Here is a 16,368-nt window from a genome sequence, read left to right as displayed (position 1 = left end):
GCGTATATTGTACGTATACGTTATAATTGCCCGCCGAACTTTACGTCACGTCACTGCTTGTGCTGTAAAACGTATAGTGTATTGAATGGGGGTGTTTTATTTGCTACTTCGTACTTTTTTATTCTTTCCTTCAGCACGAGCAGATGCATAGCGTGACAGGACCCTCGTTGCATACCAAAGGCCCACACCACAACCACAGTCTGCACTTTTTTCTTTTTTCTCGGAGTTCACCGCCGGTAGGTGTTGTAAGAATCTCTTTTTCTTCTTACTGAGCCAATGAACTTTTTCACACCCCATTATGTGTACGTGATAGTACCTCTTTCTCTCACCCTTCCGCCCTTGCTCCCAAAGATGCAATAAGTGCTTAATATTATAGCAGTGGAAAAATAAGCCAGAGACGATACTACGGGATCGCCAATAGCCGCGACATAGCCCTTTTTCCTACCTATTTCGTATTACCTTTCCTCCTGTTGTTCTGCTTCCTGCATAGGTATATATGCTAAAAAGCCTCTTCTTATTTTTTTTTTTTTTTTTTTTTTGGTTTTGTAACATTACTTGGCACTGCCCCATAGCGTACAGCCGCAGAAGAAAAAGAAAAGAGTGAACCAAATGCTTGGAACTGCAGGGAAGCTACTGGTTTCATTAGGTACGGAGTGAGTACCCAAAGATGCGGAACAAGCACGCCCACCAACCCCCCCACGGGCGCTATCGCCAGCAAGTCGGCCCATATATTACAGCAAGAATAGAGAGCCGTAATTTGCTGCGTTGCAACCCGGAGTGGGCTGTCACAATGAGATAGATTATGGTGTTTGACGGCTTGATGCGCGACGGGTAAAGTATCTCCCCTTTCCAAATATACTCTGATTTGTAACATATATTGTTGTCCACTGCATACATCGGCCACAAGTATAGACAGTGAGTATGCATAAATTTTTTTGGTGGACTAATTTCGATTTTTTTTTATAGCCCTTCCCTCTTTATGCTTTTTCGCGCTTTGTTCGATTGACTTTTGTTTCATTATCTCTTTTCTACCCCAAAAAGTTTTTCGTGAAACCCCCTCCCCCAGCATCCTTGCCCACCTTGTGGCCTTGCCAAGGCACAATAGACGGCCCTTTTCTTTTCTTTGAAATAGCAATTCAAGCAAAAGCCAGGGGGGGTTGCTTGGGGGAGGGCCAGCCTCCCCTCTGACTGGTGGGTGAGTTGCCGCAACCCTTACCTCGAGCTTCGAATTGCGGCAGATGCGCATCAAGGGCTGGCTGGGTTTGCTCTGGGTTTTTTTTAATTGTGGGCTCTTTTTCTGTTGTACCGAGTACATGTCTGCCTAGATCGCTATTTTTTCTTGTTTCCTTGCTCCTCTTTTTTTTTTTTTTTTCTCCAATTGCTTCTTACGACCGTTATTGCATGGTTGTTGTTTTCTTTTTCTTTTTAATTGCTTATCAACACCCCCACAAACTTTCCACAACGCCTGGAACCTAACCTCGAATCATTTAAGAAAGTGAACACGAAGAGTAAGGATAAGCATAAACTGGCAGTCTCCTTTTTGAACGGTCCAAAAGGACAGATGGAGAGGCAGCTAAGAAAAGAACGATGAGCTAGCTATTCAATGCTCTCCTCTCGATGGCTAGTTCAGGCTGGACAAACCCCAGCCACATGATCAGCTCGGGTAGTGGGGTGACGAAATTTATGCTGACAGGGATTATAGGCAAATATAGATTTTTTTTTTCTCCGCCTCTCTTACTTCCCCCTCCTCATTTGTTGTATCCTTCGCGGAAGTCGTTCATTACATGTTAATCTATTCGGACTTGCCCGTGTTCAAAGCCTCAAAATGTAGAGGAGCGCAAGGGGGGGCGCAGTGTGCTATTTGCGATCCCAACTGCTCTCTCGGCTCCTTTTGCTGATCAACAAAGGGGTCCTACTCTTTTGGCTCATAAACCCCACTTTCTCCAACTACAGCTGAGCAACGCGACCCCCGGCCGCATACCACCTCCACAATTTTGCTCGTTTATACCGGACTATGTATGATGAATTAATTGCGTCTGAGCGGCATGACGTCTTGAAGATAAAATAGAATAAAATAAAATAAAATAAAAAATAAACACCCCAAAATGTTCAGAACGCCAAAACCTCGGAGAAGCCGATTCCCACAAGCCCACAAGAATATTACAGAGTAGTACAGCAAGATAGCATTGGGAACAAACGCCCCCGCTTACATCTCCTTTGTGGGACGAAGACAGATCGTCGGAAAGAGACTTGCGGTTTGCCAGCCCACTTCGGCTTCCTCGTCTGCAGCTAGCCCGTAACGGCAAGGGGATCGGTCCTGCTGTGCTACGCTGCGAATTGAGCCTCCGTCTCGTGGATGGAGGGTTGTCTGGCTTGTTGTATTGGGTGAAACTACGTGAGATTACAATGTCACCGCTGGTACAGTAACGGTACAGTCGTTAGGTGCATATGTGACATCACAAAGTATCTCTCGCTTGCAGGTCCCATTGTTTTGTTTTGTTTGCTGCACCGTTAGACAAAAAGACAGGGCACGCCAAACTCAAAACTCGATCCATACCCCACCAGAGATGCCGCCAGTCCGAGTCTCACTTTCATTGCCGAAATGACTTTTTGTTTGCCCAGCTCATAACGCAGCGATGTGAGAACAAGAAAATGTATGCAATCAAAGGCCAACAGATAGATAGACAGGTGCATCGGGGACAGCTATTCGCCAAGTGTGCATTATATGCCTTGGCGGAGAGCGCCTCGGAAAGGATGATCAAATGATTGATGATTCCCAACTTTATGTAATTCACACCCAGTATGCTCCCAGACTCCAACCACACGAAAGACAAGTCCACTCCATATGAACAAGATAAAGAGCAATGCAGTTTATATATACAAGAAAGAAAAAAAATAGCAAATACAGCTTTGGTTATGAGCTTTCTTGATACGCCGATATATGAGTAACCTCCACGACGCCGCCGTCCAAATCAACCAGCCTCCCTAAATTGTAATGTAAAAATTATATGAAAATTGTTGCAGTACGCTAGCGCAAGGAAACAGAATAAGAATAGAATCATGTGTTTTTATCCCAGCGAGGACACCTCAGGACCCAGGCTGAGCACAGTTGTCCCAGAAGATTGTTCTTGTGGACTGTGCAAAGCCCAAGCCTTTGGCTGTCCTCGCCGATCACCCCCTGCCGGCCATCAAGCTGCTGCCAGCAAAGTGATGAGAGGCTCCTGTGGGGTGTGTGGTGACACACACTAATAAAGCCCGGGGGCTTGGTTTGTCGGAGGTTTTTGCAAATAACACCAAGCCACTTGGGACCAGGGTCGCACGGTGGCGAAAAACGTTGTCCGGTCCGGTAACGAGCCGTACTAGTGCTGGTACACGTGCGCGATGGCAGGTGTGACAGGTTCAACTAAAACGTAGTGTTGCGAACGGGCATCGGAGCAACAAAAAAATGGCGAATGTTTTCGGTTGACAACAACTCCAAGATTTTCGTGCCGAGCTTCGGGAGTTCGGCGGTGAAGAACTGATCTGATCGAATATCGGTCGAATAGTCCAGGCCTTGGTAATATGTCACCAGCTGGAACGTCTGAACAGCAAAATCCCGATGGAATTATACCTGTCCGTTTGTTGCCGCCGCCGGCCCACTCCTTCACGCTAATGCATTCAAGGTCTCAGGTTAAGGAGTAAAAAAATAAAAAAAAAAAAAAAAAATTGGCCAATGCTGTCTCGAAAACCGGCGTTTGGGTTTCCTCGAAATTGTTTTTTGATTACCCAAAATGATGACCGCATCAAGTCCAAGAGGATCGGGTTCGATGTTCTCTGTCGTCCAATTCGTCGTTCGCATTCGCATATTTGAATTCAAGTTTTGCCCATTTCGGGCGTCGCCGGATTGATTTTCTAAGACCATTGTCGTGACAAGATGGCGGTGAATGCTCATCAGCCTCTATGGTCCCAACTTGACTCCCCGCCAGCGACGGAGGGGAGTCAAACGATCCGGGGCCCGCTCAGAGAGCCGGCGATTGGGGGTAGTAAACGGTTGCGCTGTATGGTACGGGCCACTGCTGCTGGTGCATATAGGTTGGGGGCATCGGGACGCCATTGCTTCGTGGGTATCCGTTTTCTACATAGAAATCGCCGTCAGCTTCATCTCGGGGATTGATTTTTCACTGTTTTGACACAGGGTTGTGGCCATGCCTGCAAGATTATTTGCGACCGAGGTACTGCTCACCGTTATCCATATCTTCATATTTCATACAGGCACCAACGCGCGACGTGGGAGGGAGTCCATCAATACCGGCGGGAACACTGGTTGGGATGTATCCGTATTCTTCTGCACTTCCGGACGATGCTGGGCTTGAAACATTGGAGCAAGGTAAGACTGATGTCCACGGTTCGGAAGGCTCGGGGGTTGTCATGTAGGAAGCTCCATACTCTCCGACCTGATGGTAGTCTGGCGAATGTTGCCCAAAAGATGATGAGGTCCGGCTGGACACTGCAGAGTCGTCATAGACTGTGTTAGAAATGCCCGGTTAGCCATGTAAATTCTTTGGCGAATTACAGAGCAGTATGGGCGGGTGCACTCACTGGACGGCGCATATGGGTGGGATGTTGGCGGGGTGGGGATGCCATAAGTCTCGCGCAGCCTGGCAATCTCCTTCTCGAGGTACTTGTTCTTCCTGATGAGCTCTTGGAGGGTTTCGTCGCGGTTCTGCTTGCTCTTGAGCTCCTCGACCTCCCTCTCGAGTCGTTCGATGTGTTCCTTTGTCCGCGCGCGAATAGCCCTCTGTGCCTCTCTGTCGTTTGCCCTCTTCCTAGCCAGTTGGGACGGCGTCAAAGTCGAGACGCTGCGAGTACCTATATTGAAACAACAAAAAAAATGGCGATGGCGTCAGTTGAGATGTTGCTGACCAAGAGCCGCATAATACCCCAAGTACCGAACAGCTGGGTGCGAAATGACTCTGTTGCGTGGGCTCTGCGTGGGGAAGATAGCTCCCCAAGTCATGACTTACCCTTCCGCTTGGCAGGCTTGCTTGGCTCGGCGGACGGCGATCGAGTCATCTCGTGTGGAGAGTCTATGGGGGTTCCAGAGGGAGACCTGATGTGCGTCGTCGAAGATGCGGTAGAGGACATATACATTGCCATGATTGGAGATGGTATGAGAAGTAGTAAGATGGGAATTAGTGGTAAAAGACGAATCAAGAAGGATAAGAAAGAAGGGAGAGAGCGAGAGAGGCGGGAGAGGCTTGGGCACACGGATTGATATGAGTGGTGGATGGATCAGAGAAGGAGGCTATGGAGTCGATCAAGGTGTATTTGCGCTTGGATGGTAGTCTACCTCTCGTCTTTTGATTCGATTTCAGGCATACAGTAGGGCCCCAAGCTTGATGTGTGCAACAGAGGGTTCCACTGGAGGGTCTGTCGAGCTTATTATATGATCCAAGGGCTCTCTCGCTCTCCCCCGGCAGGCAAGGATCAAGGGAGCAGCAGGGCTACTGAAGCCCGTGACGAGGTTGTCGAGGACTTGCAGCAACAAGAGTCCAGGGGTGGGAGGACATGCAAGGCGAAGACAGCCAGGGTGGTGGGGGCCAGACTCGGTGGATCGGAGATCGATGCGAGCATATACCACAGTACAAGCATGGAAAGTAGGCAATTATGTACTATGTACCTTTTTTTATTTTAATTTTTTTTTTTTTTTTTTAATTTTCTTTTTTCATTCCAGCAGGGAAGGAAGTACGTACTTCTTGCGCCAAATCCTGGCCTTCAGACCCCTGCCACCTGGGTACCTAGCTTTCTGGTTAGCGTCAAATACTGCAAGCGCGTCTCTGTGGTGGGGTAGGTACGGGTAACGAATGTATTACAGGCAGACCGTCTCCGTTAGCACACGTGTGTGTTTCTTCCACGGTCTTCGGTTCCGCTTCTGCACATGGCAGGCACGAGTGCAGGAGCGTACACCACACGCACAGTACAGTACAACACAGGCACAGACAGTACAGCACAGACGCCGCAACGGGATCAGTGACAGGAGGCACAATGAGCGAAAAGCGCAGCGCGGCATGGGCATGGGCCTACGACGTAGAATCATATTTCATGTACATACTTCGGGTGCCTTGCTGATGATGAAAGCGCGGGGAGAATTCAACACAGCAATTGGGATAGACCCGGGTCTCTCTCTTCTCTTCCTAGCTATCCGTTGCCAAGAATAGGTAACCAAGATGGAGAGAAAAAAAAAATAATAAATTGAAAAATAAATTCAAAAAAAAAAAAAAAAAAAAACCTCTACTGTGTCTATCCATCCCAGTGTCCTTGTATCAATCAATACTGTCACTCTATAATAACTAACAAGGCGCACGCTCCAGGGACAGAGTGGGCGGGTGGTAGGGCGCTCTCGTTACAGTGAAGACGAAAAACGGAGAACAAATTCATCTCAACAAGCCTTGTCCTTGTTAGTCCAAGGCAAGGCCCTTTCGAGCGATGCCGGGACGGGCGATGTCTGCATGCAATGTGCACTAGGTTTCTGCATATGGACTTGTAGATGAGATCTACCTATGTACTAGCTTTTTGCAGGCTGTGTATTCGTTTAAAAAAAGGAATCGACAAAACAGGATTCGGAGGCCGTTTGGGCGACAGTCAAGTAAAAGGCATTCGCGCGAAGGCGCATTGGCAGCAGCTACTTTGGATGGACGGGCTTCTTCCCGGTCCTCCAGAGAGGACAGATAGATACTACAACGAACTAGTTCTAGTCTTGCATACCTACGTAATAGGTATGATGAAATGTTGAAATTCAAAACCAAACAGAATTTAATTTTTACCACGGTACAAAACAATCAAGTATGCAAGAAAGCAAGCAAACAAAGGACAAAGTGTCAAAACGGCAATCTACCGTGGTAGAGCCTGGCCAATTCAAAGAGGAGAACCCAATTTTGACTGGACAGGTAGGTAACCTTTTGGCGGTCAGACTGGTTGAAGCTGGTTGGTAAACTGGACCACATCGTCACTGAATGCGAGAACGGGGGTCTACCAGGGCAGTTTTTTTTCTTCCTTTTCAACTGTGGTTGTTATTTTTTTTTTTTTTTTTACCCCTTCGCGTGTATTGCTCTACCCCTCGGTAGTCCAAACGAAGGTTATGCAATCACTAGCAGAAACGGGATAGCGTCTGCTGCTGTTTTGCCTGCTTTGGGACTCGTGTTACTGAACTTGAGTATGTGTCTATATCTCTCACTGTCTCTTTGTCTTTTAGGCTTTCGGGGGGTTCTGGTTTCTGGTTTCTGCTATCCGCCAGTTTCCCCCATCCATGGATGATAACCCTTCGTTTTTCTCCCCCTTTGCTTGGGTTTCATTGGCAAAAGCAGGATGGATGGATGGGCCTGGGTTGGATGATCCTGCCAAGTCTGCTGCGGTGCTACAGAATTAGAGTTTACGCTAGTCCCAATGTAGTGGACTTCTTCATGGACCTTGTCCCCGCAAGGCCCATCAGCAAGTTCGAGAGGGACCCCGAATGCCGGCAACGACAGTGGAGAATTACTGTATCCAGCACCTGGTTGGGTTAGGTACCACAGTAGATTTCGTAGCAGTGAGTGGTGTGGTGCGTGATGTCGCCTGAGGTCTGTCCATGGATACCTATGTTGGAGCACCAAAACTTTAAGTACATTTACAATGGGCTGATCGAAGCCCCTGAGGTCGCGTCCAGCACTTTCCCTACAGCCAGCTTCTTTTTCAGGGTCCTGCTCGACAGTTCTTGGGTAAAAATACTTGGTTATTTCAATCCTGTCCGCTGTGAAGACCGACTGTAACTATGGGCTCCCCTGTCATCGGACATGCCCTGCTTCATTTTTCAAAAACAAAATTCTATTTCCTTTTCTTTTTTTTTTTTTTTTCGTAGAGGGAAAAATCCACTGGATCGTTATTCTGACCAATCGTGTACAAGACACCCCACATAATTTCCACTACAAGGAACCCACCCAGATGAGGCAGTCCTTGCCGCCTACTGTACTCAATCTTCCCACCTCCAATTCCAAAAGGAAAAAAATCAAACGGCTTCGATGGGGCTAGGCGAAAGTTCGGCTGTCTGCCCGTCCAATCAAGTTACCCAACTGAACTTGGTACGGCACTACCGTCCTAGGTACCTTGTCTGTCTCTCCCTCTATCTTTTTTTTTTTTCCTTCTTTTTGGGTAGCTATTCTCTTTTTGGCTACCCGGCAACTCTAGTTTCTTTTCCTTGGGCTTGGAGAACCCTCCGGCTCTACAGTACTTATTGGGAATTACCACATATGGTGAGGTTCCAAACAAGGGCGGCATGGCCACATGGCGCGGGCATTGGGGCGGCGTTTTCCATACATGGGGGCCTCCCTGTTCTTTGGGCCAAAACCTTTACTGTTAAAGGCTACCGAGAGGTGTCGCGGCTAGCAAGCCCAGTTGGCGGGACCCTTGCCTACGGGGAAAAATAGCCTACTGTACGAAGCTGAGGTAATGAGCCCTCCACCCGAACCAGGCCGTATCTTAATTGCCAAGGATTCAGGCATTGCTACAGTATATGATTTTGTTTGATTACGAGCCGATCCGACAGAGGGCGAAAACCTATATGGGAATGATCATCGACCTATTGGCGATTTCCCCTTTCACCCGTCGGTTCTTGACTTTGTTTGACGCCAGCCTGCCCCTCTTTCCTGTCCTAGTCTGGGCTGCGGATGCGGACAATTTCTAACTGGCTGAAAAAGTCTGTGGCCTTTGCCGCATTCGCTTTCATTTTCCGAAGTGAGTAGCTTTGATTGCAGCAAGTAGTAATCAATTCGGCACTTGCCTTAAGAGTGACCGTTTTGTGCTAACCTGCACGTTGCCGTTTCTTGGCAGTAACTCTTGTCATTTCAAGTACTTCAACCCGGGTTTCTGGATACAGACAGCCTTATCGCTACTATTCGCGCTAATATTACAGGGTACGTGAGATGGACGCTACAGAAAACAGGAGCACCGAAGCTAGTAAGAAAGTGGACCGGCAAATATGATTTGGGACTGAAGCGTTGCCGAAATTTAAAAGTTGAGAGTTTTCGGGGTATTGGTTGCTAGTGCGGCCATCCCTGAGGTCGTCCCATGTGCTATGGCAAACGGAAGCTGTTTTTTTTTTCTTTTTTTTTTTTCCTTTTTTTTAGGTTTAGAAGTCCTCATGGAACACACTTAGTGTAGTAAATGCATCATCGGAGTTGCGGCCGATGCAACTTTCGGACGAGCCTGCATCCAATCCTAAAGTCTGAATTGGATATGTATGAGCAAGTTAGTGTCCTCTCATCAACTGATTACACTAGTTGGGCCAACTTTAAAAAATACTTATGTGCTTTGGCCTTGTCCAGAACTGCTAAAGTTCTTGTTTCATGACGATGGAGACTTGATAGGTGGACGAAGGGATAGATGGTACAGGGAAAACGGTCCCAGCCAAACAATGGACGACTTGTTTCCCCTTGACTCTCTCTCTTTCTCTCTTTCCATGGACATGTTCATGGACCCTTTTCCAAACAATTCCTTTATTCTCATTCCGCGCAGCCAGCCAAGCCTATAATGCGCTGGTTTTATGTGGGATGGTTCTTGCACGAGTGCGGAACCACCAAAAGAGCTGGGTACTGTATGTAGTGTTAACCATCCAAGCGTAGCAAAACTATCTGATATTCCCTCGGCGTATAATCCTAGCAAACTCTGCTTTTCGGCATCTATTATTTTGTTCATTCTCTTTTTTTGCTTTTGCACAACATCAGCTAGCAGGCTTCTACAAGGCTTCTAGCGCCGGCCACCGTTTCCTTCTGGCGGAGCTTTTCTTTTCCTGTTTTTCCTTTTCTTTTGGCTTTACTTTTTGCCACTCTCGTGGACGTCTCGTGGCACAAGCCTCCCGTTCTTCCCGTCCTTACTTTCCAGAATACCTCGAGGAATGGGAGGCGGGATGGGAGGGTGATGAGGACGGAGGGGTGGAGGGGGTGCGTGTTACAATGAATTGTGAAAAGGCAGGCATGGCAGGAAAAGTAAAATTGAGTGGAGAATGCAGTTAAAGAGAATAAGAATAATAAAATAAATAAATAAGATAAATAAATAAATAAAAAAACGCAACAGAGGCAATACAACTTCATCTCGAATATCACGTACCCATGCAAGCCATGTTCTGTCACTCTTTCGGTCTTCGCCGTTTTGCCACACAAAAAGAAACATAAAAATGGCGCCCACGTGAACTTGTGTAACGCAACTAATGCATAGGCGAGGTGGGAGAAAAAAAGAAGAACCTTATAATAATAAATGGGGAATCTCTGCTTCCATTTTGGTGTCAGGTACACTAGTGTGTTACTTGCATGGTGACACTGTCGTAGATCTGCGGACTCCCATGTTGCACGGCCACAGACAAAGGATATGCGCAGGTAGTAGATATCGGGCCACACCATACAGATTTGGATACGAATATAGAACTTTCTTTTTTTGGTGCTACGTGATGGGCAGATGCGAAACCACTAGACAGCATTCACTTAGTACCTGCCGGTATAATCGCGACCGCGGTGTCCGTTGCTCGCAAGCAGAACCCAACCTGCACCGAGACAACCCTTCCCCGGCAAGCCAAAGGCCGCCATGATCCCTTCTCCAGGGGCATCTTTGTCTTGTCTTCTAACCCGGCGTCGTAGTGTCGACGATCAGCGCTTGGAGACGACCGCGATGCCCCCAGCTTTGCACCCAGGTCCTGCAGGAGATTATTTTCCGGGAGGGATAGGTGCTGTTTGCATTTCTTTTCTAATTTTTTTTTACGAACAATGCAGGCTGAGCAATTTTTGGGTCAGACAAGGAAGAAAACTGATATGCAAACGGGGATACGCGGCTGAGTGATTCAAAGCGACTCGAAAAAAAAGAGTAGAAAAGGACACGAATAATCGCCGTATGTCATCCATTTAAGCTTTCTCCATACCAAGCATATCGCCTCCAAGGAAAGAACTGCATGTCCGAAGAGGGGCGACACTGCTTCTTACTGGTCGGGTATTTTTGCTTCAACGGAAGAAAAAGAAAAAAAAAAAAAGAAAAAGAAAGGACCGACCTGGCCCCGAATATTCGAGTCACGTCTTTTTTTATTCTTGTCTCTGTCTTTCTGCTTTACTTTTCCTCTTCCAAGGCGGAGGCGGACTAGTCCAGATATTCCCGGAGGTTTCTGTCGCGCTGCGGCTTTTCCTACTCTGTAATAGGCGAGCGGGACTATCAGCCATGTTCCGTGCGTTGGGTTTGATGTGCCATTCCATTGGCCCCGGACGAACGAGAATTAATTGATTGTACATGGGCCAGGGTGCTCTCTGTGTGTCTAGGATTGTCTTGCTTCCTAATGCTACATACTCCTGCGTATGCACGACTGTACTATGCGCCCACAGCGCGCGAAAGCTCCTTCTTTTGGCACTGGGCTTATCATCCGTGTTTCGTCGCTGTTGTTTTGTTTGTAATGTTCCGTCTGGTACCTGGAGGTCCCCGGGATAGCCGGCAAAGTCCTGTTTCATTCATGCTGCCCATGGGAATCCAGCCTCTTCGTAGAGCTATGTGCGTCCGTCGTTGCATAGACAACACCGGCCAGCCCTCTGCCAAGGAGAATTCTCTCGGAGCTTTAGCGCATCCTGTTCGACTCGTACCTAGTCCATGAGCCTCCCATTCTCACCTACAAGTCGACGTTTCAGTCGGAAGATGCCCGACTATTCCCAGCCTACTTCCCGCATTCCCAGTCGTAGAGAAGATCCCCATGGCGCGAGTAGCCGATCTGCAAGTCGTCGAACCTCGGTCATATCTAGACCTCGGAGATCTGGACAAAACTTGATCGAGAATTATGTTTTACAAGCGACGTCAGCCGATACCAGCTCCGGATTGGTGTCCTTGACTGCAACGACCAGATCCTTCATGTCTCCCACTTCCATGGGACCGTTCATTCCTTCAGGAGGCAGAGCCCATTTCGGCATCGGACTCGAGTAGCTCCAGGCACCTCCAGAGTCTTCGTAGCGTAGGCTGTGTAGCCACAGCGAGAGCTCGTGAGACCCAGGGTCTGTGTAGAGAGGAGTGTCGCACTCCTTGCAGAGCTCTCCTGACATCTTCTCGGCTTTCTTTTTATAGTACTCGTCAACCATCTCGTCGTAGTACGCAACGGCCTCGGCAACCTCCTCCTTCCCCATGCGCGAGAGACGGCTGATGATGTCCTCGTCACTATTGAGACTAGCATCACCATCGTTGGCCCCAAGGTTAAGCCCCCAGACCTTGTAGTTCGCATAAATGGGGTCATTCTCGATTGGGTGTCCGAGGTGTTGCAGGTGAACTCTGAGCTGGTGGGTTCTCCCCGTAACAGGAAGACAGCGCACAATGGAATAGCCCTGCTTGTTCTTCGGCCGGCCATTCACTGCCCCTCCGGGCTTGGGCTTGTCGTCCTGCCCTTCTGCAGGGGGATAGTACGCCAGCCTCTTGAAGACGGTACGGGCGTGGCGTCCGTTGGCCCTCACGCGGTTCAGCCCAAGCTTGGGCGAGATCTGCAAGATGGGCTCGTTGCAAACGACCTCGCCGTCAGGGAAACGCCCGATGACCCTGGCCAAATATTCCTTGCGGACGGTGCGGCCCATGATCTGCTCGCCCATCTTGCTTGCGGCCTGAGGCGTTTTTGCAATGAACATGATGCCGCTGGTTAGCCTGTCGAGACGGTTGCACGGGTAGGCCTTGAAGTCGCGTGACCGCTCCGACCGCATGACCTCGACCACCGAGTTGAAGTTGTACCTTCCGGCAGGGTGGACGGGCATGCCCGACGGTTTGTTGATGACGATCATCTCGTCGTCCTCGTGAAGGACCTCGACCGGGTCGGCCGTGCAGGGAGGCTCGTGCCGGTGGCAGATATGTGCGATGAGCTCTCCGTTCTTCAGGATGTGATTCGGCCCGACCTTCTTGGCATTGACCAAGACGCTCCCCTTCTCCATGCATTCCCGGTAGTACTCGAGCGGCCTGTCTCTGAACTCGCTCTCGAACACATCAATCAGGGCCCTGCCACGCCATCGTTCCTTGACCCAGGTGCGATAAGCAAAGTGATACGGCTCTACCCTCCTCAGGCCATCCTCAATCACATATGGTGGAGGCCAAATCACTTCCGGGTCGCTGGGTAGTGCGTGATCTTCTTTCGAGGGCTGCTTCTTCCGCTGTTTTGCTGGCTTGTGTGGTATCGTCGGAGTAGTCGACTCGCCAGCAGCCGGAATAATATCCGGGGTAGTAGCGAAAGCCGACGCAGACGCGGCTGAAGCCATGTTTCGACGTAACCAAGTCCCACACTGGCGTGCCAGTGTCGGGAATCTGATGAAGGAAGCCAGTCTGGCAAATGCACCCCCCGCCCTCAAAAAAAAAAAGTAAAAAAGAGCAACCAAGGTTTGAACTGTGCTCCGGATAGTTTGCCTTGGGAAAAAAGAAAGAGAAACTAGGCTGGGCCAAGTTTTCTTGTTTCCCCTATTTTGGATGGTTTCCGATTTTGATATTGAAGGCGCTTGTACCCATGGATTTGGCATCTGACAAACTTGGTTGTTGGAAAATTTGGGGGATGGCGGGGTACACGTGACGTACGTAGATCGCGCATAGCTTGATCTCACGTGATGTAAGTAATTCCCCAGCTGTTGGCGACTACGTACCTCGGTTCAATCAACAAAAACAAACTGCATGCTTGTTCTTGTCAAATGAAGAAAGCATTGGCCGGTTCATCATCCGTATAACCAGTATTCTATTTAATTCTTGTCATAACAATGGCGGCAAGCTATGAGGTGCTCAAAACGCGGACCCGGAGTGACTACCCATTTACTTTGGAGTACCGCACACGATGGGCCGACAATGACATGTACCAACACATGAAGTAAGTAGGAGGTGGCTTTTGCTAAATTTGTAGTTGATCAAGTAACGGATGCTGTTCTCTGCGCTTAAAAACATATGCAATACTGACATTGATGCTATGCGTCAAGCAACTCCATCTATAACTTTCTGTGAGTAAAAACACCTCCCTCTCTCTCCCTCCTCTTGCTCTCTCTATCCAATATATCCGCAACGCCTATTAACATTGAAATTGCCCTGCGTCTCAGCTACGACTCAGTAATCAACTCATACCTCATCGAGTTCTGCGACCTGAAGCCTGCCTCGTCGCCCCAGCACGGCATGGTCGTGCACTCTCACAACGACTACTTTGGCTCCATCAGCTTTCCCTCCGTAGCCGAGCTGTGCCTGCGCGTCAACAAGCTGGGCCGTACGAGCGTGACCTACGAGATTGCCCTTTTTGAAAAGGGCGTTGACCGCGTCAGGTCCGTAGGCGAATTTGTTCAGGTCTTTGTGGACAGGGCCACGGGCAGGCCTGCCGCTGCCGGCATGAACGAGACTATGCGAAGGGGTCTGGAGAGGATCATGGTCCAGGACGGGAAGCAAGTTTTGCCCGTCAAAAGTAAATTATAGGCTTCGGCTTGTATGTATTATGGAGTGCTGATGCTTGGTCCCTGCCCATGAACCATCCCTTGACGACCAACAAACTGTCAAATGTGGGTTTTACGATCCTACAGTTTCCTCCATGGTCTGTAACCTTCCACTGCCAAGCTGCCAAGATTAAACCTGCTGCAAACTCAACTTTTGCGGCATGCCACCCGCGTCGGCGCTCTTGAGCATACCTAGCAGAAACTCGGCATCGGCCAGCCCTTCCTCGGGAGCCAGCCTCGGATCGGGCTTCCCAGCCTCCAACGCAGCCGCCCAGGCCTGGACCTCATACTTGACGCCCTCGGCCGAGTTCTTGATTGTGACCTGCGGCTCGCTGCCGTCAACGTTGGAAACAGTAATAGTATCCCTGCTGACCGTGACGCTGCCATTCTCGCACGCCACGCTGAACTCGGACTTGGCCGGGAGGGTCGATCCGCAAGACACGAGAAAGGCGCCCGATGCTCCCGACCTGGTCCGCACGATGCCCTGCAGCGTGTCGGGGGAAGGCAGGTACGCGGATGCCGTGTGGCTGAACCCGCTGACCGTCTCGGCCACGTCGTCACCCAGGAGCATTCGTAGTGATGCCGCCCAGTGCACGCCGCCGTCCAGGATGAAGCCGTAGTCGTGTGTTGGGTTTTTGCGCCATTCCGTATTGTAGTATGCGTTGTCTGTAGCATGGTTTCAGTCTTGTCAGCTGAGGCACTATTTTTGCACCTGCCCACCTCCATGCGTGCATCCTCATCCTTAAGATGGGCACATAGGTGACATGATATTTGCCTTCTTTGCCGTACGACACTCAGGAAAAACTCCCAGCGGCTGGGCAGAAAACAACAACAACAACAAAAAAAAAAAAAAAAAAAAAAAAAATACAACCTACCTTCCTTTGTCATAAACTCTACAATAGCACGAAACCCAGTGACCTTGCCCAGCTTCCTCGCCTCCGCTGCTCCAAAGATATAGTTTGGCATGCACCGCATCTGTTCGGCGCATGACCACGTCGCGCCGGTCCGGGCCCTGACCGAGTGGTAGTACTCGATGAGCTCCCTGCCCTGGGCAACGTTGGGCGCGACGGGCTTCTCCGCCAGCACGTGCTTGCCCGCGTCCAGCGCCGCCTTGATGTACTCTGGCTGGTTGGCTATCGGGAGGGCGATGATGACGCCCGACACGTCGTCGCGCTTCAGCACGTCTGCATAGCCGCCGCCCTCTTCATCCGAGTACAGATCGACCCCGTCGCCTTGGTTGGGAAGCAGTGCCGCCGACTCCTTGGCCGATTTGAGCGATCGCGAGTAGACTGCCTTGACCTCAAGAGAAGGCGTGGCCAACACGGCAGGCTGTATTCTGCGTGTTAAAACAATTTCAGGAAAGCAAGATGTGATCCGGTAGGATTTTACGAAACCATAAACGCAAACGATAGGAATAAACAGGATCCGACTTACGATATGTGCCTGCTTGATAAAGATGCCGCCGCCAATCAAGGCGATTCCAATGGGAGCCATGGCACATGTAAAATAGTAATCTTGCGTTGTCTCTCAACCTTTTCTTTGACTTCCAATTGAGCGTTCAATCAATGCAAGATGACCAACAGGATATATTAGGTATAGAGTAAGGATTTTTGAGGGGTAAAAGAATATTAGGTCGTTGGTGGGTGTACATATACGTCTGTTCGAGATTCTGGGTGGATGACGTGAACCATTTGCGGCCGCCCATTCGCGAACGACTTCTCGGATCCGCTTCAGCCGATCTCTGCTAAAGTTCCACATTGCACTGCAGCTCCAAGTTGTGCTCAGGCTGCGTTGAAAACCAGTCCCAGCTTTCATCATTTTGGCTTTGGTGGAAGTGGTAACGCATAATTTGGGAAAGTGAGCACATCTCAGATTGAGAGGTTATGGATGAGACGGCGTTCTCAATGTGCAG

The 16,368-nt window shown here is 49.4% G+C and overlaps 6 protein-coding genes across 6 annotated transcripts; 3 read left to right on the top strand and 3 right to left on the bottom strand.

Moving 5' to 3' along the window:
- Positions 1-3,998: 3,998 nt before the first annotated feature.
- PpBr36_01545 (uncharacterized protein) lies at positions 3,999-5,136 on the bottom strand (the record flags this gene model as incomplete). The annotated part of the gene is made up of 4 exons (XM_029888730.1): positions 3,999-4,114; positions 4,223-4,504; positions 4,579-4,848; positions 5,004-5,136. The coding sequence occupies 4 exons, from the start codon at positions 5,134-5,136 to the stop codon at positions 3,999-4,001; spliced, it is 801 nt and encodes a 266-aa protein (XP_029752212.1).
- A 289-nt stretch (positions 5,137-5,425) lies between these two features.
- Positions 5,426-5,830, top strand: PpBr36_01544 (uncharacterized protein; the record flags this gene model as incomplete). The annotated part of the gene is made up of 3 exons (XM_029888729.1): positions 5,426-5,536; positions 5,569-5,636; positions 5,773-5,830. The coding sequence occupies 3 exons, from the start codon at positions 5,426-5,428 to the stop codon at positions 5,828-5,830; spliced, it is 237 nt and encodes a 78-aa protein (XP_029752211.1).
- A 994-nt stretch (positions 5,831-6,824) lies between these two features.
- PpBr36_01543 (uncharacterized protein) lies at positions 6,825-7,541 on the top strand (the record flags this gene model as incomplete). The annotated part of the gene is made up of 2 exons (XM_029888728.1): positions 6,825-6,926; positions 7,344-7,541. The coding sequence occupies 2 exons, from the start codon at positions 6,825-6,827 to the stop codon at positions 7,539-7,541; spliced, it is 300 nt and encodes a 99-aa protein (XP_029751979.1).
- A 4,140-nt stretch (positions 7,542-11,681) lies between these two features.
- On the bottom strand, positions 11,682-13,259 carry PpBr36_01542 (uncharacterized protein; the record flags this gene model as incomplete). Its single annotated transcript, XM_029888727.1, has 2 exons — positions 11,682-11,788; positions 11,822-13,259. The coding sequence occupies 2 exons, from the start codon at positions 13,257-13,259 to the stop codon at positions 11,682-11,684; spliced, it is 1,545 nt and encodes a 514-aa protein (XP_029752210.1).
- A 486-nt stretch (positions 13,260-13,745) lies between these two features.
- PpBr36_01541 (uncharacterized protein) lies at positions 13,746-14,439 on the top strand (the record flags this gene model as incomplete). Its single annotated transcript, XM_029888726.1, has 3 exons — positions 13,746-13,852; positions 13,959-13,979; positions 14,076-14,439. The coding sequence occupies 3 exons, from the start codon at positions 13,746-13,748 to the stop codon at positions 14,437-14,439; spliced, it is 492 nt and encodes a 163-aa protein (XP_029752209.1).
- Positions 14,440-14,586: 147 nt separating this feature from the next.
- Positions 14,587-15,950, bottom strand: PpBr36_01540 (uncharacterized protein; the record flags this gene model as incomplete). The annotated part of the gene is made up of 3 exons (XM_029888725.1): positions 14,587-15,122; positions 15,332-15,785; positions 15,891-15,950. The coding sequence occupies 3 exons, from the start codon at positions 15,948-15,950 to the stop codon at positions 14,587-14,589; spliced, it is 1,050 nt and encodes a 349-aa protein (XP_029751978.1).
- Between the last annotated feature and the right edge of the window lie 418 nt (positions 15,951-16,368).

This window comes from Pyricularia pennisetigena, chromosome 2 (assembly GCF_004337985.1).
Source record: "Pyricularia pennisetigena strain Br36 chromosome 2, whole genome shotgun sequence".
Classification (NCBI taxonomy): domain Eukaryota; kingdom Fungi; phylum Ascomycota; class Sordariomycetes; order Magnaporthales; family Pyriculariaceae; genus Pyricularia; species Pyricularia pennisetigena.
This window is presented reverse-complemented; position numbering and strand designations above follow the sequence as displayed.